Below are 26,198 nucleotides of genomic sequence, written 5' to 3' on the forward strand. Positions count from 1 at the left end.
AATGAGATGTAACTATCCAGTGCAATCACAATCAGAATGCATTTTCTTTCATTTGTAGCAAATACATTATCAGTTGGAGGTGACCTCTGTTACCAGAACTATGAAGTCAAGGGCATGGAGCACAGCACTCTAGCATCATAATTCACCCTTTTATAACTTCAAATTGGTGATTGATCTTTGATGTCTCCATCAAACAAACAATTAGGTGTGTTTTACAAGACAAGCAAGCAGGTGGCAACAGAGCACAACGGCAGACATCAGTAGTAGTAATGTAGTGCTTTTCTCAAACAGCTCTTTTCTGGACACTCCACTCAAAGCACTTTACTTTTACTTTAGGGCCAGCGCTTACAGTATGTATATTGACAGGGATCTTTTCATCTGAATCAGAGAGGATTGATGTATTATGTTCTTATAGAGATTACCAGTCGAGCCATAGGCAGACCTGGAGTGCTGTCTGTGTGGAGTTTGCATGTAATGGGTATCCCCTCCACCACCACCACCAGTGTGCAGCCCCACCTGGATGATGTGCCAGTCCGCTCCCCACACACCAGCTCTCAGTGGGGAAGAGAGCAGAGTGATGACGCCAGTTCAGAGATGGGGGTTAATAGGAGGCTGTGATTGGTAAAGGCCAGGGGGGAATTTGGTCACGATGCTGGGGTAACACGCCAGAACCAAACATATGAGAATGCACTTGATCCAAAGCAATTTTCAATTATTTTACAGAAAGGGATAAACGTGCAAGAAACTTAAAAGTTTGGAGCAATGTTAGATTATGTGAAAAACAAAGTGAGACATTTAATCTGAAGAACAAACATTTCAGCACTTTTTGTGGGTATGTCACAGTGTAAGGAGAAACCAGAGACAACAGTGAACAGGCTTCAGTTTGATATGGAGAAAAACATGGTAACAGTGATCAGTCAGGACTGCTTCATATATGCTGCTGTCTTAGACCACAGTGTCCATCAATCACAGTACCCTCTCCATGCACGTCTGCTGTCTTCCACAGTCCTTATTGGTCAAGAGGAAGTGTGGGCTCTGACTTGGAGGAGTGCATTGTGGGAGTGGGGATGGTGTCAGTCTCTCAGCACACAGCCTCTCTCTGCATGCCATGGATGCACAGAAGCATGGAGTAGACCTCCTCGTCCATCATCCCCTGCAGAAGAAGAAAGGCTATTACTGTTGCCCACCACCGGGTGGCACTGTGGGAGCTGTCTGTTCCGTTACATGCCAGAGTGGCCAGCAGGATTCACAGATCACGCACTGAAATGATGAAACGTCCTAAAGATGTGGAACAAATAGTTTGAATCTGTAAAATTAAGATGCTTAATTGGGGGATGATTTGGAAAAAACAACTTTTTTTCCTTACCCGAAGGTTTCCAGCTTGCCCATAACAAATTACTGACTCATCGCATGGATTATTTGCTATATTGATAAAACAATTACATGATCTCCAGGTCTTTGTAAGGTGGCCAACTAAAATGCTCTGGAGTGTGGCTCTGCAGAACCAGGAATTGTCCTGGGGAATCAAAGATTTTCCAGGTTTGGGTTCTTATTTTGTTGAGAAACTGGGGGTGACCAATGCATTACGTCTACAGCAGGCTTAGTCACTAAATGCATTTGTGTGTCTGTCTATGAGAGAGCATGTATCTTTATGGACATTACCTGTGCTGCGCTCAGCAGGTGAGTCCTGTACACTGAAACTATGTCCCGATGCTGTTTCCTGACGTCCTTGCAAAGAGAGGGAAATTCCAGCTGGGATTAAGTGAAGAAAAAAAAGCATTTTGCCATTCTGAGGCTTTTCAAGTTACCGCTAAAAGGACGCTTGCTCTTGGTACTAAACACAGGAGGCACATCTTTACGCCAGGAGGTGTGGGTGTCTGTGACAAATCACCCGACGTATTGCTGAAGCAATCTCCCTGGAGTTCATCAATAAATAAGCTACTTAAAGGTAAATATGCAGGCTCCCCAAACAGCTTATTCTTGCAATGTAACCCCAATCTCAAAAAAGCACAGAGAGATGTCCGGAGGGCCAAAATATGCATCCATTTCTAAATGCTTTACCCAGTACAGGGCAGGAGCCACAGCCGGAGCCAGCAGCAAGCAGCGAGTGCAAGGCGGGATACACCCTGGGCGGGACGTCAGTCTATTGCAGGACAGACACAGACAGGCACACACTCACACCAGGGCCAATTTCCCCAGAAGCCAATTAACCTACCAGCATGGACTATAGTAGGAAACTGGAACACTCAAAGGAAACCCATGCAAACATGGTGAGAACATGCAAACTCCATACAGACAGCACCATCCCAGGTCCGGAATTGAACCCGGGGCCCAATTGCCGCAAGACAGCAACGCACTGTGCGACTGTTCCACTGTGCAGCCAAAATGGCAGGCTCTAATTCCCAAAGAGGAGTGGTGAAAGAGAGAAGGCAAGGGAGGAGAGGGGAGGGAAAGGAAGAGAGAAGGAGAGGGAGAGGGAGGAGAAGAGGAAAAGAAGGAGAGAGAGTGCGTGGGTGGGTGTGTGCTACCAGCGGATTCCCGGAACAGCGAACCCTAAACTGGACTCAACTGGGATTTTCCAAGGAATACTGTGATGAGCTCCTGGGATCAATCAGTAACCAGGATTAGGAGCGAGTCTCACGGGCAGGATGCCCTTTTCCCCTTCGTTATCTTTATTATCTCCGTTGTGCAGTGCCAGGGCATCTCCTTCACACTGCCAAGACTTGCTGCAGCTCAGCCCAGCTCAGCCCACAAACAGCGGTGAGGAACACAGCAGCTGAGCTGCAGTGCCGATCTCTCTCACACGCGCCAGTGTCAGACTGCTCCTCGGCCACTTGAAACCCAAAGGGTCTGGTCTCTGCAAGGGAGCTGTATTGTTTTACAGGAGACACCCCTGTCCATAGACTCCCCCTTCTCCCCTCCCCTGAACATTGATACAGGGTACAGAGGCAGATCCTGGTCATTAAGACCTCCCCACCCACAATAAACAGCAGACAGAACTGGCACAGGTGGTGTGTCTTTCCTTAATAAAAGTTTACAGGGGTGTATTATTCTAAAGACAACCTTTGCTTTATTCCATTCTATTGCAAGCCTTAGTCTCAAATCTTTAAATAGCGGAGTGGTCTTTACCATCTGGGCTAATTAGGCAATTAAGGCTCAGTTCAGTAATTAATGGATTGGCAGGATGCAGCTCTTCTGTGGCCATTGCTTGCTGAGATAGTCTCCAGCTCCCCACAACCCTAAATTGGATGAAGTGGTCGGAAAATGGGTGGATGGTAAGTACTGAAAGACGCAAAGATGACTGACCCCACTCTACAGGCCGTAAACAGGCAACCACTAGTTGTCAAAAGTTAAAGGAGATCTGCAGTCCCAAATTTCTCAATTCCATTATTAGATCTCAGTAACAAACCGATGGTATCGCAAAACGTGACAAATTCCAAATTAAACACAAAGTCATGAATTTGGTGAACGTTCTTTACAGTCGCCATGTTGTCGAGAGGTGGTGAGAATTGTGACGCGATGCGGCCCTTCCTGCTCACTAGTCACTGTAATGCCTAATGTACTGTGACGTACAAGTGAATGAGTACAGGTTGTGCAGCAGGCATTTCACCACAGAAAAGGTCCGTGCAGAGTAAACAAGTAGTATTTCTTGGCAAAACCGTCTCAAAGTCGAGGGCAATATTTCTATTGGATTAAAGGAGATATATTCACAAACCTGCTTGTTTACAGTGTAATATGGCTGCTTCACTTCACTGGAAGTTTTGTTGCCTCATTCGGAATCGCAGAAAAATGATGCTGTGCATCCCTGGAAATTTGGTCTATTTTGTATAAATTGGAAGTTCTACATGATCCTGTGTACATTTACTTTCATTGTGGTTTGTAATGCACTCATCAATGCTGATTCATTCTAACCCCGAACTATAAAAATAACATTGCAATTCCCCTTTAAACTTCACAGTACTCCAGCACCAACTGTGCTCCATCTCCATAGATTCTGTTTAAGAATGTATCCACTCTTGTGATGTGCTTCTGAAAGTGGCAATATGAACTTGACTTAGAGATAATGCGACAACAACACAATGCCAAGCACAAAAGAGAGGAGGCACAAACACACTTATCCTCCGCCACCACCTCTCTCCATCCCTATTACCTGTCTGGTTTAACGCCCCTCCACACACGCACATTCCCCCCCTCATCTGACCTCACCTGGATCTGCTCCCTCAGCAAGCGCGTCTCTTCTCTGAGGGAGGCTGTCTGGGTCGACAGGGTCTCCAGCTCTGACTGCAGCACACTGATCTGGGAGCAGGAAAGGGAGATGTCTGGGTTTCAGGCTGGCCGAACAGTGGTGTGAACCGGGCGACTTTTGAAAACCTGTGAGCGGAATTCCTCTTCTTGTCTGGGGAGGTGGGGGAGGAGCTGCTGGGGTGTCAGGGATTGAAGGGGTTTAGAGGTGCTTGTCTATACTAGGATGCTACTCACCACCATCTGGAAAGCACAGATCATGAGCACATATTCCCCTGCCGAGACTTCACAGGTCTGGGGCTCATTTTCCTCAGTCGAACGGCGCACTTTTTTCTCTAACTTGCCCAAATAATTTCCTAGATCTCGATAAAGGCTGCATGATGACAGCACTCAGACTAAGCCGGTTTGTAGCCTGTCTTACGTTCTCATACCTATGAAGTCCGGTGCTCCTAGCTTACAGTCTGATCGGGAGCTAAGGAAAACGTGAGCCTGACCTGGGATGAGAAACTACTGAGGAAAGCTAAATTATTACGGGAAGTGGTGCTGGTGGACCAGTAGGTGGCGCTTGCACGCTTTGTTCCCCCCTTGATTCAATTGGCGCTGCAGTTTCTCACCCCTCCCCCTGATCTGCTGGGCAGCAGGGCTGCTGTGCCCCCAAGAGGAGCAGCACTTCAGTGGGGAATGAAATGGGCCCTTATATTTAAACCAGTCCAGGTGGGCAGCTGCGTCGGCATGCGTATTCTGCAAAGGAACAAGTAATAGGTTTATTCACAGCCGAAATGTTGTGTTTTCTCTCTTCTCTTTTCAGCATGGAATAAACCTACTACTAGTTCCTTATACTTAAAGCTGGGTGTCTGGGATCCTCAGGGATCTGAGATCCCTGGGTGTCTGGGATCCTCAGGGATTAAAGCTGCAGAATAAGGTTCATTGTTATTGCCTGTCCTACCCAGCGATGGGTGATCTCCTCCACCTGTGGAAGATCTGAGAGATGGGCGATGGCTGATCGGTCAAGCCTACCGTGTGGGTCTTGTCCTGGCAGGCCCTGCCGAGCTTCTCTTCCCTGGAGCGGAGCAGCAGCACGTTCTCCATCAGCCCGCGCGCCTCCCGCTCCCTCTCCCCCAGCCGCGCCTCCAGGGCCGCCACGCGGCCGCCCAGCTCCGCGCCCCGCCGCCTCTCCTCGGCCGCCTCCCGCCGCGCGGCCTCGCACTGGGCGGACAGGCGCCGCAGCTCCCCCTGCCGGGCGGCCGCCAGCCCCTCGGCCTCCGCCAGCTGGCTCCGCTCCCGCGCCTCCAGGCCGCGCACCTCGGCGAAGGCCCGGCCCACCTCGGCCTGCAGGCGGCCCACCTCGGCCTTCCTCCGGCCCAGGTCCCCCGTCAAGCCCTCCACCTCGGCGCGCAGGCCGCCCAGCTCCCTCTCCAGGCCCGCCACGGCCCGCTGGTGCTCCGCCTTGCTAACCGTCTCCCCCCCGCCGGCCTGCTCCGGGGCCGGGGGCCAGCGCCGGGCCTCCGCCAGCTCCGTCAGCTGGGCCGCCTGGGCCCGCAGCACCGCCTGGGCCTCCTGGTGCCTCTGAACCAGGCCGCGGACCTTCACGAACAGCGCCTCCACCGCCCGCGACTGGAACCCCGTCCCCGAGCCGTCCTCCCCCCCTTCCTCCTGCGCCTCCTGGGGGTCCGGGGGGAAGCAGTCCCCCAGTGCTCGGATCTCGGCGTCCTGCTGCTGCAGCCTGGCCCGCAGCTTCCTGGAGACCTGCGGACACAGGGCTGGTTGGGGCCAAGCAAGGCTCGCTACACCGGAGGGCAGATGCCAGCACAGGTGGCACGTGCTGCCGAAAGCCTCCAGCAAGCCGGTCACAGGTCCCAGGCTCCAGTGCAGGCGTCTCTGCCGTCACGCGACAGGTGAGTCCCCGTTAAACCTCGCGTTGTGCAAAGTCGCCCAATAAAAATAACAGGGCTTATGGGAAAAATAGGGTTGGGGCAGACCACTCAGAACCTAACCAAAGCTTTGCCAAATTTAACAATTTCAGACTTTCCCTTGGAAAAAAGTGAAGTTCACCCCCTGAAATTTTATCGCCAGCACGCGTCTTAGACAACATTCTTGTCACCTTGTCCAGCCATTTTTGCGGCAATGCAGGAGATTTAGGGAAAACAGCACGAAAATTGAGGAGCACCTTCCAACTAGCACTTCCAAAACAAAGCACATGGGACAACAGAGCATCACGCGTTTTCCTCCGCAGACCGCCGCCTTCAGTTGTGTTACTCACAACGTGACGCAAAACGTAAACGTGTCGGGGATGAAATCGCGCACAAGCCAAGGCGAGTTTCTCGTTGTACAGACATCTTTCCCCTACTTACGAATTGCATAATGAGCCAATTTGTGTTTTGGAAACTCGCGTAAGTAGCAGAGATCACTGTATTTCCTAGGACTTATTCGGCATGCCGTTCAGCGAATGGGATCAGTTTTCCAGGAATGAGTTACTGGTGGAGTCTAGACTATGCTCTCTCGGGGCTGTAACTGTTATTTTTAAAGGGCCTTTCCAAGCTCTAGGACGCTGTACGTGACGATAAAGAAAAAGACAAAAGAAGCACAATGAAAAGCACAAGAAAGAAAAAAGACGAAACAGAAGAGAACAGGTTCATAAGGATCGAATTCAGGGCAATCAGACGTAGGCCCTGGTGGAAAGGCGAGTTTTGAGTTTGGATTTGAAGAGAGTCAAGGAATATGTTTCCCATAGAGTCTGAGGTAAGGGCATTCCATAACAATGGAGCAGCAAGAGGAAAGGCAGAAGGCTCTCAGAGTCCGAGATTTAGTCCCTAGTACAGTGAACAAGGGACCAGCCTCAACTGAGTGGAGCCTAAATGTGGGAGTGTATACATGGAGGAGTTCAGAGAGGTATGAAGGAGACAGATCATTTAAAGCCTTAAAAGTCAGTAACAATTTCACCCTGCAACTCACAGCCTGCAGGCCACTGGAGCTCAGCAGGTGTGAGCCTGGTCAGTACCTGGAGGTGAGACTCCTGGGAAAGCTAAGGCTGCTGCTGGAAGAGGTGTTAGTGGGGCCAGTAGGGAGCACTCACCCTGTAGTGTGGGTCCTAATGCTCCAGTATAGTGACGGGGACACTACACTGTATAAAGGCGCTGTCCTTTGGATGAGACATAAAACCGAGGTCCTGACTCTCTGCGGTCATTAAAAATCCCAAGGAGTTTCTCAAAAATAGAAGGGGTGTTACCCCAGTGTCTTGGCCAAATTTCCCCCTGTCCTTTACCCATCATGGCCTCCTAATAACCCCCCTCTCTGAACTGGCTTCATCACTCTGCTCTCCTCCCCACTGAGAGCTGGTGTGTGGGGAGCGGACTGGCGCATCATCCAGGTGGGGCTGCGCACTGGTGGTGGTGGAGGGGATCCCCATTACACGCAAACTCCACACAGACAGCACTCCAGGTCTGTCTATGGCCCGACTGGTAATCTCTATAAGAACATAATACATCAATCCTCTCTGATTCGGATGAAAAGATCCCTGTCTATATACATACTGTAAGCGCTGGCCCTAAAGTAACGTAGGAGTGAATTGTAGTGTAGGAGTGATCCACTGAGAAGAGTGTTAGGGAGCCCATAGACTAAAGATTTACTCCTTTGGAGGAGTAGTCCCTGTGTGCTGGACCCGGGTCCGATATACTTACCTCCTTCTCTCCGGCCAGGTCCTCCTCCAGCCGCGACACCTCTCTCAGCTGCTCCTCCTGGGCTGTGACCTCCGCGAGCTCTCCCTCGGCGCCGCCAGAGGGAGACCGGCGCTGGCCCTCGTCCCGACAGCAGTCCCGGCTGCCTGCGGGGGCCGGCGTGGACTCGAGGGCGCCCCCCGGGGTTTCCGGAGAGAGGGGCTGGAAAATCCGGCCCATCCGCTTCTGCCAGAGCCTGGAGTCTCCCCCAGGGGCGGGGAAGGGAGCTCCAGTCGGGGGTCCCAGACTGGCTCTGAGGTCACTGGCTCTGGGGGAGAACTGGGGGTACACCGCCAGGCCGTGCAGAATGAATTTCTCCCCGTTCCCCGGCCCCGTTCCGTTCTGCCCCTCCCACAGCCCCTTCTCCGACTTCCAGGGCCGCATCTGGCCCGGGACAGCCTGGGCGTTGCCGAAGTCGCCCACGGAGACGGGGCGCGAGGATCTGTCCTGCCGGCGCCGGGGGTGGGCCGGCTCCGGCCCGTCGGTTTTGGGGCTCCTGCGCCCCAGCTCGCCGCGCAGGTGCTGGTTCTGCGCCGTGAGCTTCAACGTCAGCCGCTCCAGCTCCTGCACGCTGGTCTCCCACGATGCCTTGCACCGCTGGTGGTCCTCCAGTGAGACGTATTCAGACGCCAGCTTTCCCTTGCAGGGCGGAGAAACGGGGGAGACTACAATCAGCTCGGATCTTTGGCCCCAGGGTCACTTAGTGCACCACCTTTCCAGTCACATTTAGCTCCCAACTGTCACGACCGCCAGTCATCAGAGATCTACCCACAAACGAGCTCATCAGTTCCAGCAGCAGACTAATCACAACAAGTGCCCCCGCACGTGTTAAACCATCACCACCCGCTGTACCGTTCTGCACTCAGCTCTATTTAAACCCTCAACTCTCTACTCTCTGCTCGGTACTCTCCTACCTCGCCCTTTTGAAAAACCCCTTTCGGCTTTTTGGACTTAGTCTTGCTCTTGACCACGGACATGTCTGACGATTTGGATTGGACACCTGTGTTCTTGCTGCCTCTATTCTCTCTCTCGTCTGCAGAGGATCCTCCTACTTCCACACTTGGATTCCTTACACCAGCCAGCTTTCCTAAGATTTCACCACAGCTTTTACAACACTCTACTACACCAGGTTAGGACAATACTGGGATTTACTACAGCATATTCCTGTGGTGAAAATGGAGTGGTGCATTTATAGTATTTTTATAACCTTGAATAGCACCATACAGCACATCAAACTCGTGCTAAACTCAAAGCAGTGCATAGTGAGGACCTGGAAGTGAATTAGTGCTGACTGAGTAAAGGTCTGTATTTTTGAAGTTCCTTGACTAGTACAGTGACTAGTGAGCAGGAAGGGCCGCATTCATGGGAACTCAAATGCACATTTGCAACAACATGGCGACTTACAGGTCTTTCACAAAGTTCGGGATTTTGTGCTCAATTCGAAATCTGTCAAATTCTTCCATACGGTCAATTAATGAATTATGTCAACGAGATTTAATAACCGGTCTGAGGAATGGGAACTGTGGTTCCCCTTTAAAGCGTTCTCGATTTTTCCCGGACCTTGGGTGCCCCCTGCTCACCTTGAGCCTGTCCAGCTCCCCCTGCAGTGCCTCGCTGAGCCTCCGCCTCGACGTGCGCTCGCCAACAGCCTCGCGGTAGCTCTGCCTCATCTCCCTCAGCAGCGCCCTCAGCTCCGCGATGGTGCCCCCCAGCACCTGCCTGCCTCTCTCCAGCTGCCCCCCGGGCACGCTGCCCTGAGCCCGCTGCCTCTCTTCCTGTAGGGTCCGCTCCAGCTCCTGCAGCCTCGACTCCAGCGCCTCCTTCTCCTCTGCCGACTCGGAAATCTACAGTACAAGACGCGTCCGAGGAGCATTAGGGCCACCGCTGTACGTATATAGACCGGGAACTTTTCATCTGAATCAGAGCGGATTGGTGTTCTTATAGAGACTACCAGTCGAGCCATAGACGGGAGTGCCTGTCTGGGTGGAGTTTGCATGTTCTCGACTTTTCTCTAGATGCACATCCAAAAGAGGAGCTGAGGTTGGGGACCCTTTCCTCCAGGTGCTCCGGTTTCCTCCCACAGTCCAAAGACATGCTGGTGGGTTAACTGGCTTCTGGGAAAACTGGCCCTGGTGTGAGTGTGTCTGTGTGTGTGTCTGGTCTGTGTCTGCCCTGTGATGGCCTGGCACCTTGTCCAGGGTGTACCCTGCCTTGCACCCATTGCTCGCCAGGTCAGGCTCCAGCTCCTCTACGATTCTAAAAAGGAAGAAGATTACCAAGATTGCCAGGATTGATCTAATTGCATGCATTCTCATCGTGCAGCAGTGGTAGTGCTGGATGAATCAGAAGAAGCCTTTAAGACTTAGTGCCAGCATGCCAGCATACTGCTGGACTCTCAGCTGTCTATATAATCTAATAAGGAATGGTAGGAATTTTAGCAGATCAGTACAGCTTTTTCCTAAAACAAAGCACACGGACACCACCCCACCCCTCTGCCCCCGCAGACCCGGACCTGCCCCTCCAGGTCGGCGATGACGGTGCTCTGCATCCTCTTGCGCGTCTCGTACTGCCCCAGCACGGCCCGCATGTTCTCCAGGTGGCCCTCAATCTCGGCCAGCCGCCTCTCCGCGCTGCTCTTGCCCTCCAGGGCCTCCTCCAGCCTCCGCGCCGCCTCCAGGCGCTCCTCCTCCACGCTCTGCTCGAAGAGCACAATCACACAGGCGCTCAGTCAGCTCCTCCAGGCCAAGAGCACAATCACACAGGGGCTCAGTCCTCAGTCAGCTCCCCCAGGCCGAGAGCACAAGCACACAGGGGCTCAGTCAGCTCCCCCAGGCCGAGAGCACAATCACACAGGGGCTCAGTCAGCTCCCCCAGGCCGAGAGCACAATCACACAGGGGCTCAGTCAGCTCCCCCAGGCCGAGAGCACAATCACACAGGGGCTCAGTCCTCAGTCAGCTCCCCCACGCCAAGAGCACAATCACACAGGGGCTCAGTCAGCTCCCCCAGGCCGAGAGCACAATCACACAGGGGCTCAGTCAGCTCCCCCAGGCCAAGAGCACAATCACACTGTTGGATTGGGCAACGCTCACTGTGTCTGAGGAGGGCTAAGCCAAGAAATGTTGTGCAATGTAATGTTGTGTAATGTGGTCAGGGTTGCCAAAAGAAAATGTCTGGGTTTCCTAGGCCCGTATAAAACTGGGTTTCCTAAGACTATAAAATCTAGGTTTCCTAAGACAGTAAACATCTGAGTTTGCTGAGCTTGTAAATACTTGTGATTCCCAAAACACATGATTCAATACCCTCATCGAAGTTCGTACTTGTACACCTGGAAACACAAGCCAGGACCTGAGTGAAGCTCAGGGATTCTGGAACCGGAATTCTGTCGCTATGTGTCCCAGGCCCTGGCAGGTCAAAAAACCTAAACACATCTTGGATACATTGAAACAGCAGGCTAAAAATGGTGCAGAACGCCTAGAAACCCCGTCTCTGAACCAGTTGTTTGGCAGAGTGGGGCAGCTCTTCTTCTGTGCTCTGGATTTTTGTCTGATCTAAGCTGTTGCCAATCAGTGAGCTAATAGGCAATGTTAGCTTTGGTGTTCAGGTTTTTAGGGTCAATTTCCATCCTAGATCCCTCTAAATCCTGCCGGACACCGGTTCTCCAGGAAAAGGGGTGCCCCCCCCCCTTTGACGGAGCCATTCACAGCAAGACCGTGAATAGTGAGACAGTTCAGTCTCTCTCCCAAAGGAAGTACCTCTCTTTTCTTCCTCCTCTTCACTTCCACTTCCCTCCTCACGTCCTCCGGCCTCCTCGGACTCCCCTTGCCCCCTCTCCTCTCCCGCAGGAGTGCGGCCAGCCTCTCCAGGAGCTCCTCCGCCTCTCCCTCTCCACCTCCCTCCCCCTCCTGCTCCAGCAAGGCCTGCAGAGCCCCGGCCTGCTGCCCCAGCCTGCCTCGCAGGGCGTCGACCTCCCTGGCCAGGCTCTCGCACCGCCTCCGTCTCAGACTCAGCTCCCGTCTCAGCTGGGCGGCCTCCCTGCTCTCCTCCTGCCTGGGCCTCAAGTGCCGGTCTGTGGCCTTCTCCTCTGCGACCTCCCCAGGCAGTGGCTCAACTGCGACACTGGGGATTCCCTTTGAAGAGGCCCGAGAATGAATATCTACTCTTAACATAATCAATTGACATTTCATTTCATTTGCATCACCCTTTCCTATACTATTCAAACACTGACATGTTGTTGTGCAGCACTTTGTATAGTGTGATTTATACAAGTTTAAGAATATGCACCATGATTATCAAGAGTCAAGACACTAAAATGGAAATGGACTGGACACACAGAAAAGAAAGTTTGTTAAACCAAGGAAATAACACACTGAATCAAGGGAGCAAGACCAATTAAAATGAAGACCTTCTAAAAGAAGGCAAGAGGACATCACTGAGTCTGCAGAAGCCAATTGGACAAGAAAGGCCAGATCAGTCAGAAGAGTATTAGGGAGTCCTGTGTGCACTTGTTTATTCCTATTATGCTGAAGATGATGAATTGCTCTATGACATTGCTCAAGGAGTCACCTCTTCATCATCACTGCCTTACCCTTGTGTTCTCTGCATTGTTTGCTGTCACCTCTTCTGGTCCTGGAAGGACAAAGGACAGCGTATTGGAGCAGACAACACAATAGGGAACAGGAAAAGGTTACAAATACAAACATTTGGTACATCTAGCTCATTTGTCAGGACTGGCCAGTTTGCTCCAGACCCCCACTACCCTTTGTGTAAAGACACACCTCCTGTTTCCAGGTTTAAACCCACTGTTTCCCTGTTGGCCCTGAAGTCATCCTCAGGGCTGCGGTACAGTATGTGTCAATACCTTTCATTTTTTGTGCCATTTAATATAAAAAGATCAACTGAGTTCGTTCCAGTAGAGACCAGTGGATCAATAGGAACTGATAAGCAGAGATGTGGGTAACTTGCGCTCAGTAATTTGTTACCTGCGGGCACCTGGCGCGGGGCACTCAGCAGACCAGAGATCTCGTGCTTCTCAGCCTCCCTGGCGTAGTGGACAGCATCTCTACCCAGCTGGTCTAGGGGTGTGGGGTCGGCACCCAACTTCAGCAGCCCTGCCACTGTGTCCAAACACCCTGCGCCTGCGGCCAGCATCAGTGGCGTCCTGTAAGGAGGACCATTGTGTGACTGGGACACACAGGCGTGCCCACGTACACCCCCCCCTTGGACAGCTCCTGCGTAGACACAACCCTACACAAGACTGACACAGTAGGCTTTGGTGGTACATGTGCCTCACTGCCCTCCATAGCATTTCTACCATGGCAATCTGCATCAGACACGCACTCTGACATTGACACACACCCACAGCTAGACATCAGACAAGCGCTCGCTGAAACTTGCGTGACACACTCACCCACAACTATCGTCTTTGAGGTCAGTTCTCATTACTATCTTCCCGACAAGATCTAAAGATCCAACATCTAAGATCTAACAAGACCTTAAAAGAGACATAGGCAACAGTTTTGTCTACTTCTATACTTATTTTGCAGATTTAAGCCTTACAAGCTAAGATATTTGCTGTACATGCTAAACACACAATCTGTACATTGAGAAGGCGGGATTTTTCCTTAAAGTGTGGGTTCCACTGGACAGACGTCTGCTTCACTACTACTAATGACAAACTGATGCACTGCTGCCTCGCAGCTCCAGGGTCCTGGGTTTGATTCTGGCCTGGGAACGCCTGTCTGTGTGGAGCTTGCATGTTCTCGACTCAAGTGCACAAGCTTACTCTAGATGCACATCCAAAAGAGCAGCTGAGGTTGGGGACCCTTTCCTCCAGGTGCTCCGGTTTCCTCCCAGAGTCCAAAGACATGCTGATGGATTAATTGGCTTCTGGGAAAACTGGTCCTGGTGTGTCTTTGTTTGTGTCTGGACTGCGTGTGCCCTGTGATGGCCTGGCGCCTTGTCCAGGGTGTACCCTGCATTGCACCCACTGCCTGCCAACTCCAACTCCCCTATGACTCTAAATAGGAAGAAGATTATCAAGATTCCCAGGATTGATCTAATTGCACGGTCCAATGACAAGCTGGTAGGTTAATTGGCTTCTGGGAAAAATGGCCCTGGTGTGAGTGCGTGTCTGTGTGCCCTGTGATGGACTGGCGTCCTGTCCAGGGTGTACCCTGCCTTGAGCCCGTTGCTTGCCGTGATAGGCTCCAGCCCCTCCCCCACCCCACCCTGATTTGGATAAAGGGGTTAGAAAATGGGTGGAGGGATGTGCCATCCAGGGTGGCATTTCTGGCCAGCAGGAGTCACTGCTTCCCCACTGGTGTGGCCCTACCTGCCCCGCCCGTCGGCAGCATTCAAGCGCGCTCCTCTGCGTGCCAGCTCCTCGCACACTGCCCGCCGCCTGTGCACAGCCGCCAGCATCAGCGCGGTGATCCCCTCCTGCAGCAGACACAGAGAGGGGGTAATTAACGCCACCCCTCATCTCGCCAGCAAGGGAAAGTCCAGTGGCAGCCTGCATTGGGGCCTGAGCTCATTTAGGGTTTTCCCATGTGCCATGAGGACCAGACATCCGCAACAGATTCCAGGTCCGCCTGTGGCATTCCCAAGCTTTCCCAGGGCAGCCGGGAGCTCGCGTCCTGCTGGTGCATCCTGGGACGGCCCGGTGGGGCTCCAGCAGAAGCCTCCAGGGAGAGGCTGTCCTTATGCCAGGTGCCCGAGCCTCCTCTCCTGGCTCCCCCAGATCCACAGGTGTGGGACTGTACCTCCAGGCTCTCCTGGGATTGAAACCCCCCCAGCCCCGGTGGGTTGAGCGGTGACCTCATTTCCACTGCTCATACCCCTAAGTTTTTAAAAAAACACTCACACCATCAAACTGACAGAGGCTGAAAAGGGGTGCAGCCGTAACCCTTTTCCAGGTACATCATCAGGTCATAGGAAGGCGACCTTCATGTGTGACCTTCCAACAGGAAGACAGCATTTCAGACCCCATCGTACTCTCCGACGGCTTCGGGAGAACTTCCTCTTCCTCAACACCGAGAACTTTTTGGACCAAAGCGCCAGTGAGCACGTGCAGCATTAGAGAATACTAAATCACACATTCACAATCAGGTCGGCCCACGCGCGAGGTGAGATGACTGCAGCTTTTAATCCTGGATGGGCTTGTTCCAGATTTTTCAGATTGTTCCGTTTTATTTCACCCACTGCCCGTCGTCCTCAATCTAAAAGATTTATTGTCCTATAATCAAGCAGCAACATGGTGGAAATAACACCGATTTCTGCAAACGAACCCCTGTTTTGCTGGAGCCTGACAGCTCCTGCTTATAGCACCTGCAGACACATACAGTATGAGGTCAGGCTTAACAAATCCCTAATGCAATTACAGTCCCAGGAGCCTGGGTGCACTGACAGAGCAGAGGAGGGATCAGCCACTACCTATAACGCAGAGAGAGAAGGCAATGTTCAGAAATATCCTCCATTATAAAGAAAGACGATACGGCGATAAGACCTGACAGGTTTGGGCTTGCAGCACGCACAGCTGTTCCCACAACTCCCCAAGTTTCATGCCCCGAATTCTTTAATTTTTATATTTCAGAACATAAACGTTAACAGGAAAGTTCCTCTTCGCCCCCGCTGTGTCTATCTGGTGTGAGTAGATTCAGAGCGTCTCCCAGTTTTACAAGACAAGGGAACTAGCGCACTAATCTGGAATCTGTCACCGCCTGTCAGGAGTGTACCTTTGTGTCCCACAATTCATGCCTGGGACTTCTGCCATTTTTTGCACTGTTTTGTCTCCTGTGTAACATCACAGCTTGATTTTCTGTGCTCTTCTTTAACTGAGGAATTTGAACGAATTCTAAGTGAGGCTCAAGCATGCCGACTGCTGGAGCTTGCTGGACACACATCGAATTACAGACAGAGTCATTCGGAGATTGCGGGACCTTTTGGGGACAACACAGGTCCCTCTTAAAAGAGCTTGTTCAGGGTCATTCTTTATGTGCGTTCAGGATCTCAGCGTTGAGTGAAATATTCTGATGTTTGTTGAAATAGCACGGCAACAATTTGCTTGCCCACCAAGAAAAACTACACACTAAAGAGGACTGATGGGAAAATATGTCTGCTGATCTGATTTCTCTTGGTTGTCTTTCGTCTTCACTAGGAGTGTGATTTCACAGGCTGGGGAGAAGGGTGAAAGAATAGCAATCAGGGGGATTCTCTCTTCCCATAGTAACTAGCATGTTAATTTTGTCCCACCCCCTTTACACCCACCCCAGGACGTGGTCCAGACTTTTGGGGCTTTATTTCCATTAAACTCCAAAGTCCCATCAGACATCAAGAGCCTACAACATCCCCCCACACCTCCATATAGGGTGACGGGTATAGAGCTCTGACATCTGATCTGTAAGGCATCATCGTCTCTCAGCAGCCTCCTGCTCCATGCCTGCAGGCTGTGAGGAGATGAGGTCACCCTCACCTGGTCGCTGGCCTCAAGGGGGACTCCATGTTCACAAAGCAGACTGACCGAGGAGACACACCCCGAAATTGCTGGGAAAAACAACACGCCAGTCAGAGCAGAGAAACTGCGACAAGCCTGCACACACACACACACACACACACACACAATTGCAACGCAGTTACCAGCTGCTCCTGCATAAACCTCCCTATTTCCTCTTTCTGGGTTTTACATTTTCCAACATGTGTTTTACTTTTCAGGCTCCTTCCCAAAACTTGGGAGTAGTCAATGATGGGTGATATCGTTGACCTACAGGAGTGTTTATTCCTGCTCATGTGAGACTTGTGTCTGTACACTCAATCGCATTATAAATGCTAAGAATTTATGACTGCCTGTAATAGACACACTGTAAAAGACATTGGTAGTAATAAATTCTTCACATTCCAAATCACACTGTGAAAACACATTATAGCTGAATTGACTGTATAAGAAACAACATAGGAACACACTGAACACAGAGACACAAGCACAGACACACACTGAACACACTGACCACACAGAGACACAAGCAAGACATACACCAAACGCACAGACACACACGTGTACAGAATGCACACTGAACCCTGAGACACGAGCACAGACACACACTGAACACACAGAGACACGAGCGCAGTCACACACTGAACACACAGAGACACGAGCGCAGACACAAGCCGAACACACAGAGACATGAGCACAGATACACACTGAACACACGGAGACACAAGCACAGACACACACTGAACACACAGAGACACGAGCATAGACACACACTGAACACACGGAGACATGAGAGTGTGTGAATTGAGACTCCAGACCAGCTGATCCTAAAGCCCAAAGCCAGTAGCTTTAGGATCAGCTGGTTCTCTTTAGGAACAGAAAGCGAGTAATATTGATGATTCTAAATGTCTTTCCTTCCCTTTTAGCAAAAGCAAAAGAAGAAGGAAAAGGAGAGATGACAGAAGAAGAGGAGCTCACCAGCATGGTGCAGGGCAGTGCGCCCCCTGTTGTCAGTGAGGTCCACAGGCACATTGTGCTGAAAGACACAGAGATACACCTCACACACCCACAGTATCCTTCAGCTCCTCAATTGCCATTCATTAAGAACTCACTGTAACACATCAGGAGATCCAGAGTCTGTATAAATAGTACAGGGACTTCACAATTGTATTAATGGAATAGAGACCTAGCTTTTAAAATAGTATATGGAGTCTTAATTAATAGAACAAGACACCCAGAGACTCTGTTAGGAGTACAGAGGTCCCAGGGTCTCTGGTAACAATACAGGAGTCCCGCTGTGATACAGGGGTCTGGTTTTCCAGCTACATTAGTGCAGTTTCTGATTTGAAATAATGGTATTACTCCATGGGACAAATAAACCTCATTTTCCTGTTTCTAACCCGTGAGGTCCAGGGCCTCAGTAATGATTATCTCCTCACAGGACTGATCTATGCTGCTCATTCTGGAAACCAGAGCAGTGCTCACCTGTAGCAGAGTTTTCACGCTTTCAGGCTGGCCATACCTCGCTGCCAAGTGTAGAGCACTGCATCCTGGGAAGAGAGAGAGCAACACAGCAACCTGATGGACAAAGCCACGCACAGCTGTCTCTGTCCAGCGGCAAACTGAATGAGAGCTGGCACAGGCAACATGGAGGAGTTTGCCAAAACACCAGTTTCGGCTTCTTACGCGTTTGAAAAAAATTGCACGGAGAAAGAAATCACAAGCAAAAAAAAAACCTGTCCCGCCCTGGAAAGAGATTCCAGATCAATTGCCCACCCGCGCAGAGGTTAAACAAAATGAATTTGCTTGGTTTTACAGTTCACAAAGGTAACTCAAAGCTTCTGAGAAGTATTCTGGGATTCCCCAAGCAGCAGCAGAAAACTGACAAAGAACCAGGGTAAGAACCAGGGTAAGCCACTCCTGTGATTGGCCAGGTGCAGTGACATCAGCAAGGCATGCGCCGCTCTTCCTATCAGAGCTAACTCACCTGTAAGGCTCTGTGGAGCTCCCAGCCAATCACAAGATGAACAGGGGGAGTGTCAGGGGTGACTGTCTACCAGTCCCCCACTTTGCCTGGGCAGTTCAGGATGGTGTTGCAGAGCCCATGTCATATTGGATAGCAATGCACTAAGAATATAAAAAACACAAAGCTTTTACCCTCTGTGTCTCTGGCCTGGGTGTCCACTCCTTGTCCCAGCATCAGGTCCAGACACTCCACGATCCCCCGGGATGCTGCCAGGTGGAACCTGAGAGAGAGACGGGGGAGAGAGAGTGGGAGGCAGGGGGAGAGGATGAGAAAGTCAGAGGGAAAGCAGGTTTGAAAGAATAAAGGAGGGAGAGGCAATGAGAGAGGGGGAGAGAGAGAGAGAGATTGGAAGAGCAAGAGGTTGATCGAGAGGTAAATGAAGCGAGCAGTGCAATTACTGACTAATGCAATTATGAACCAATGAGTTACTGTATTAATTCGCTTACTTACAAAATAAACACTTGACATGGAATTTTAACATCCTCCTCGAGTAGGAGGCAGAATACAAACAAGGGAGATTTCTCCATATTGGCGAAGATAGATTGGGTATACCCTGTAACAGCATGGAAACAAAAGCTTAATAAAGGCTGCACAGACAAGCAGATCTGCTTCCACACACACATCTCCTCGTGTAAACATACTCCATGCCTCTGCTGTCAGGGAAACAGCTCAGACCCCCATTGCACAGCGGTTGGATCCATTTTGGGTTTTCCCAGCTGCAGGTTCAAAGTAAACTAATGCCCTACCAAAACAATTTCTTAGAAAACGATTAAGAAAAGAAAAGCACTGAGGGCCTTATTTCCTGGTGCTCCAGACACAGGGATCAGGCTAGATGCATATCTGTGGACATCCTTTAGACACCACCTCTTCCTTTTCACATCGAGCCCCCGAAACAGACTCACGAGGATCGACCCTGCTCGTCCAGCTTGGTGGGGCGTACGGATCGGCGGGACAGGACGGCCGAGATCTTCCCCACGTCCCCCTGGTCCACGGCCTTGAGAAGCTTCTGGTCATCCTTGCCCCACCGCTCTGTCTGGGGAACCCCCAAAAAAACACAAATCAACAGGTGACCCGGCCGTCTCGGGGTGCGGGCTCTCTGACTCCAGTCCCCAGTCCCAGCCTCCTTCTGCCCCGGTTTTCTGGGAGAGTTTGAGGTGGCCAGGGCACAGTCAGGTCTGACGCCCCCCTGTGGCCGCAAGGACAGCGCCTGTGCTCCCCTCTGCTGCAAACACATTTTCCAGGTGCGCTATTGAGGGTGTGCTCGCGTGTGGGATCACAGTGTGGTTTGGCAGCAGCTCGTCTGACCGGAAGGCGTGACAGGGGGTGATCAGGTCAGCCCAGTCCATCACTGGGGTACAGCTCCCCTCTGTTGTGGACATTTTCACAACTCGCTGTCTCAGGAAGGCTGGAAGTATCGCTAAGGACACAAGTCATCCTGGCTTCTCATTTTTCTCCCCCCTTCCCTCTGGTAAGCGTTACAGGAGCATATAAGTACGAACGTCCAGACTCAGAGACAGTTTCTTCCCACAAGCTGTCAGATTACTGAACTCAACCCCCACCACTGGCTCACAGTGATATTTGCTTTGCTGTTATTCACTTGTATGTATGTTATTTAACTTGTTGTTGCTGCTGCTGTTCTGTGTTTATGTTTTTGAGATGTTTCCTTAATGTCTTTGTATTGGAGCACACATGCAAATAAGCATTTCATTGCACTCGTGCCTATGACAATGAACTGAACTAAACTGAAGTGCTGGGGTGGGCTGATTCAGTGACATTCGATACAGCACAGCTCTTGCATTCCTCAGATGGATGTTGGGCCATGAGGGAGATTGGCAGGATTAAAGCAGTGGTCAGGCCTGGGGTTAGGAGAAGCGTTTGGAGTCACAGTTCGAGGCAGGGCTGGCTTGGCGCTTTTAGATTGCTCCAGCATTAATTATGATCGGACAAACAGGCAGGGTCATTCCTGAGCGATGAAGCAGTGAACTGTGGGACCAGGGATTACTGGAGGGGATTGTGCTCAACAGGCAGCTATCTGACTCCAGCCATGATGCCCTGCTGCTCTGTAATTACTCGCCGAAGTGCTCACGCCTCCGGCCAATTAGAAGCAATTTATCTAGTCTTTTAACGACCCCGGGTGTCTGTGTGGGCTGGTGTTTACGTCCGGAGGATTTCATGGAGAATCCAAGACCGGCAGCCTCCTTGATTCTTTGGATTCTAATTTCCATGAAAACAAATATTGGAATTGTTCCTGCATTTATAAACATTTTAAGGCTATTAGATTGTAATTCATTAAGCCAGTGCAACACTATGTATTTCTAGGGATACTTAAGGAGGTTAAGTTATAAAATGGATGAGCTATTACAGTAAGAGCTTTAACAGCAATGAAATATAACAATGACCGGAGTCACGGTACAGGACTCAAATTTGACTATAATTTGCAGCGATATTCTTAAATTTCGTTGAGCTGTCATGCGCAGAAGGGAGAAAGGTCGGGTCATCTGAGCCCAGCACAAACCACACACTCAAGGATGTCCCATTGCTGGATCTCATCTGTCAGTTCTTGAAAGATTCAAGGGAACCTTCTTCAGTAGTGGGTGGACAGCTTGTTCTGGACACCCACTTCTCTTTGTGTAAAGAAGTGCATCTTGTTCTCAGTTCTAAATGCACTTTGCCTTTAGTCAGTCATTAGGAAGAACAGTGAGCATCCATTAGGAGAACAGAATAGTTTGGGAATAAACTGTTAAAGTACAAGAATTAACCAAAACTCATGGAGTCAAAACTGCAGTTAAGTTTTCACTGGGATTGCTATGGTACTCAAGCAAACTGCCTTTGTGTTACATCCTACACAACACACCACTCACCACCACTGCCTGGACCAAGACCCAAGCACTGTCTGTAAGGCACTGTAGAGCTGGGAAATCAAGAGCACAAAAGGTTGAGGACTGAGGCCTGACAAAACATCTTTGCACCAAGAGTGGGGGAAGCTTGTAACAAGCTCTCTGTACCTTGGATTGAAGCAGATTCTCTGGATCCTTCAATAAGCTATTAGCAACCTGATTAGTGTGATGAGCTTCAATCCTGATTTGTAACCCTTCCTCGATGCTAACAGCACTTGGATGATGCTGAATGCTTGACCACAGTTGTAGTGAGTGTGGCACTGCCTAGAGAAAGCAAGTGAGCATCCTTAAATCTGACTGGCAGAGAGCCATCGTCAGAGAACCGCAGGCTGCCTCTCTTCCGGGCTGGACTGTCTATCTGAAGCTAAGTTTGGGATCCTGACAACATCTGGCGAAAAGAAACCCTCATTGTTGCTGGTTTCTCTGTCGTCATCGGCTGCGCAGAACACCCAGCGTCTGATCTGCTCTCGGTGAATACCGCAGAGTCGGAAATACCTGCCTCGCAGACACGGACAACATGTGCCACAGCAGCCGTTCCAGGGAATCTTACGAAAACACTTTACTCACCGTCTCTCTCTCCCACACACCCAAACCCACAGCTAATAAAACACACACAGACACCGAGCCAGTTTTCTGTGTGGCTATGACTCTTCTGAGCTTAGCCCGTGGCCTCACAGGTGTGAGCAGACAACAGCAGCATTAGAAATCGGAGTGGAGGGGGAGGCTTAGGAGTGTAAAACTGAGATTAATGCAGAAACAATTTGAAGTTATTTTATCCTGAAGAAACTACAAGTGTACTTCACCACAAACACTTACCTAATCTAAATACCTACAGCATGTGGCTTTGACAGTAGAACCTTCTCACAGTAGTTGACTCCCACCCCCAGTCCATGTGCCCTTGAAAGACACTCTGAGCAGATTACTGCTGACCCATCCAGGCAGGGGAGTCCAGGAAGACTCACATAGAAACATAGTTCACTCCAGACCCCCACGCAGGGCTGAATTTATATTAAACTATACAGCAGTCTGAGTATTCACATACACAGACTATGACACCTCATACAGCAGAGGCACCCCATTACTCGGAGTACCAGGGGCCTTTAACCCTGATACTGGACCTCAACCCAGCAGGTCTCATAGGCAGCCTTTAAACCATTGATTTCTCAGAGCCCTTGAGCAATTTAGATGTCTACAATTAATGAGGTGATGTGTTCAATTAAGTCATTTAGACATCAGACGGGGCGGAGTGGAGGCACTGTGGCTAAGGACCTGCACCTGCACCTGTGGCTGGAAGGTTGCCGGTTCAAATCCCGCAGCTGGCAGAGGAATCCTACTCCGTTGGGCTCCAGAGCAAGGCCCTTAATCCAAGCTGCTCCAGAGGTGCCGTATAAATGGCTGACCCTGCGCTCTGACCTCAAGCTTCTCTCTGTCTGTGTGCCTGTGTGTCTCATGGAGAGCAAGCTGGGGTCTGCGAAAAGACAAATTCCTAATGCAAGAAATTGTATATGGCCAATAAAGTGATCTTATCTTATCTTATCCATCCATTTTCTAGCTGGTTCTTCTAATTCAGGGTCGTGGAGGAGCAGCAGCCTATCCCAGCAAGCAATGGGCGCAAGGCAAGGATGCAGAGACCACTGGGACCACCAGTCAGAACATCCTTCAGCTCTCTGCCACCAGTGTTCCCTTCATTGAAGCATTACTTGCATAATTGATCGGCTGCTTACACAAGGGTTTCTGATCTGTAAATAAGAGGTGATTGGGGGCGACCCTTAAGAATAACTGGATTGGGGACTCCTCAGGAATCCACTACCTTATGCCCTCACAACTCCCAGTAACCCAAAGGCCATCTTGAGCCTCTTGTCTTTAAAAACGTCACAGGATACTCTGTGTCAAATATCTGCAGGAGAGGAGCGTCCAACCTCGACAGTACTGCTGAACTGCAAGCACCCCGAAGGTCACAAGGTGGCGCTGTGTCACAAAGAGAGCCCTGGCCGACTAACCCCCTTCTCCCCCATCCCCCATCCCCTGGAGTGCTTGGGGAAACGTAGTAACAGTGCTCTAGTTCCATGACTCGAACCCGGGACATCTAGATCATTGAATGCCTTTATGGGAGATCCCAGGAGATCTAGAACGGTTTGTAAATTTCTAACAGTTCATAAAGTACTTCACAGGTAAGTAGGGTTTACAACGTCCCCTAATGTGTGGAGCTCCCCCTGGTGGTGGTGGCTCAGGAGGCCAATCTGAACTGAGCCGACACACTGGGGAAGAGTGGAATCACTTAGCCAACTCAACCAGAGCAGGAAGACGAGGATTGTTAAGAATTTCATTTGGAATTTAACCAGCACACTAATTTAATTGGTACCTTAATGACTGAATAATCATAATATTTAACGTGGTAATGAACAATCATGAGAGCACACCTCCTACAGCAAATCTCCCTCAATCACCATAGTGTAGCATTGTTTTCGATTTTTGGGCCGGAGGAAAGAGTGCCTCCTACTGGTACACCAACACCACTGCAAGCAGCAGCCAAAATTGGCCTTAAAGGCCATCCACTCCATTGCTACAGATGTTTCCCAGAAAAGGACATGAAGGATGTTAAAGCTGGAGGTTCCCCAGTGGTTGTGAGTGGTCTGGTGTGTTTCCCAGGCCAGGTACGCAGGTATCAAAACATCCAACGTGCAAGTACCAACTTGGCAAAAGAATGCGTGGATGACTTGTCTTCAGGAGGAACCAGTCTTGTCAGATACTGCCATTCCAGGGACACAATTAATGTCACCGTGGCAAAGCCCTGGGCGTGTTTCAGACTTGCCATTTCCCTGAAACCTGCACCTGCACAGCGAGAGCCCCTGGCCAGGCTAGCTAAGAGCTACAGGCTCCCCGACCACTGGGTGCCGGGAGACAGACTTGACCGCTCTGGATGCATGGATACATAGGCAGCAAGCCGGAAACAGTTGCTTCCACTGAGTCTGAACCAGGATGCACAGCTGGAGAGGCGGAGAACAACTCGTGCTTCTCGTCTCCACCGATACCGACCCGACAGAACCTGGCAACAGCGCCGCCCAGGCCTCAGTCACACCAGCACACCACTCATCATGAGAAACGGATCGGAACCGGGGGGATGAGGACCGTACTCACAGCCGAAGGCGCCGCCGAGCACAAGAACAGCCTCTTCATGAGAGCCCGTGCGTTTTCCCTGTCGCCACAGGCAAGGATCCGACCGGCCCGGGAAGAGGGTCCGACGAGGCCGCGTCTAGCTCACGTTCCAGCTGCCCCGCATGGCCGGGAGGCAGAGACCCAGGCGACGGTGATGACGACGACAAAGACACACCTCCTGGACCGGCCCTTCTCCGCCTCCGGTTTGGGATTGAGCCTGGGAAGCGGGACAGGGGATCGGGCTCATCCTTTTGGGAGGAAAAGCGAGAGGAATAGTTGGTCTGGGAAGCCTTGTGTCCCCCTGTCCCTCGCCCTCTCCTCCTGCCTGCCTCTTTCTCTCCCTCGCACAGGCACTGCTCCTCAGGAGCCTGCCTGCTGGAGTTTTGTGTCTGTAGTAGAAAATATGGGCGTGATTCTCCTTTCTTTTTCTGCTGGGGGGGGTTGGAGGTGGAGAGATGGTAGAAGCTGTGCTCCGTCTCCCTCAGGGCTCTTTTTTGTGGCCTTACTCTGCTGCCTCTCTCTCTCTCTTCCCCTTTCCGAAAACACATACCACTCACTCACACACACACACACACACACACACACCTGGCTCTGCCTCACACTGCAGGTCCCGACACGTCCCGGATGCTTGGCAGCGGGAGACGACAGAGAAGAAAAACAAAAACACGGGAAAAGAAGAAAAATCGCCTTTTGTGCCGCGTTGCGCGGAATCTACACAAACCCCAACTCCTGGCCAGATGAACGCAGAACCGTAAGAGAACCGTCCAGGAAATCAAGTCCAGGCGGAGTATTATCAGTGATAATGCTCAGTAATTCCTTACTAAAAACAGCACAGGTCTGGAATGGAACGGGTTATCACTGCACAGCCTAAACAGGAACAATTTTCATTTTATTTTATTAGGGGAAAAAGTGTTTCAGAGCCAAGAACATCTCCACACTCTGGCCGGTGCACAAGAAAAGCCTCTACACCAGATGAAATACTGGTTGAAAACGCGAGACCGTTACGACTGCCTGCAGTTCGTTCACATCGTGTCGTCTTTTATGGGGTGCTGGGAGATTTCTACAGACATCTGGGGTGCAGGAATCCAGCCGGGAAGAAGGCTGTGGTTTCATCTTTGCGTTCTGGAGTAAAAATGGGAAAAGTCCGAATCGCTTCCCAAAGAGCTCCTTCTGACTTCAGCTCGGGTGTCGGGACTTCTGCGGCTGGTGTGTGGAAGACCCACACAAATCCGACTCCTTCCATGCCTGTTGAGTACACTGTCGAACCGCTTCTTCCAATACAGGGTCATGGGGGAGCCAGAGCCTACCCCAGCAAGCAACGGATGTAAGGCGGGATACACCCTGGATGGGACACCAGTCCATTGTTGGGCTACAGATACAGACGCAAATACACATACACACACACTCACACCTGGCCCAGTTTTTACAAAAGCCAATTAACCTACCGGCATGTCTTTGGGCTGTGGGAGGAAACGGGAGCACCTGGAGAAACATGAAAACTCCACCCAGAACATGGTGACACAGCGGTGAGCATTGCTGCAATGTGGCGCTGGGGCCCCTGGTTCAATTCCTGACCTAGGATGCTGTCTGTGTGGAGTTTGCATGTTCTCCTTGCGTTGGTGTGGGTTTCCCCCCACAGTCCAAAGACATGCTGGTAGGTTAATTGACATCTGGA

The 26,198-nt window shown here is 50.9% G+C and overlaps 1 protein-coding gene across 6 annotated transcripts; it reads right to left on the reverse strand.

Annotated features, from left to right (window-relative positions):
• Positions 1 to 770: 770 nt before the first annotated feature.
• Positions 771 to 24,856, reverse strand: LOC148815310 (uncharacterized). 6 transcript variants are annotated; one of them, XM_088904925.1, is made up of 17 exons: positions 24,506 to 24,856; positions 19,373 to 19,499; positions 18,602 to 18,690; positions 17,930 to 17,994; positions 17,423 to 17,480; positions 16,427 to 16,497; positions 14,288 to 14,394; positions 12,936 to 13,114; positions 12,542 to 12,582; positions 11,709 to 12,083; positions 10,468 to 10,650; positions 9,536 to 9,799; positions 7,920 to 8,594; positions 5,260 to 5,988; positions 4,207 to 4,296; positions 1,663 to 1,728; positions 771 to 1,153 (listed from the first exon to the last, which is right to left on the reverse strand). In XM_088904925.1, exons 3-17 carry the CDS (start codon positions 18,642 to 18,644, stop codon positions 1,082 to 1,084), a joined length of 3,018 nt encoding a protein of 1,005 aa, XP_088761051.1. In that variant the 5' UTR covers positions 18,645 to 18,690; positions 19,373 to 19,499; positions 24,506 to 24,856; the 3' UTR covers positions 771 to 1,081. The 6 variants fall into 6 exon arrangements, with proteins under 6 accessions (XP_088761051.1, XP_088761050.1, XP_088761053.1 ...); XM_088904924.1 differs by having other exon boundaries at positions 19,373 to 19,503; XM_088904927.1 differs by having other exon boundaries at positions 1,663 to 1,752; positions 19,373 to 19,503.
• Between the last annotated feature and the right edge of the window lie 1,342 nt (positions 24,857 to 26,198).

The sequence above is a fragment of the Atractosteus spatula genome, chromosome 25 (genome assembly GCF_055471065.1).
Source record: "Atractosteus spatula isolate fAtrSpa1 chromosome 25, fAtrSpa1.hap1, whole genome shotgun sequence".
In the NCBI taxonomy this organism is placed as follows: Eukaryota; Metazoa; Chordata; class Actinopteri; order Semionotiformes; family Lepisosteidae; genus Atractosteus; species Atractosteus spatula.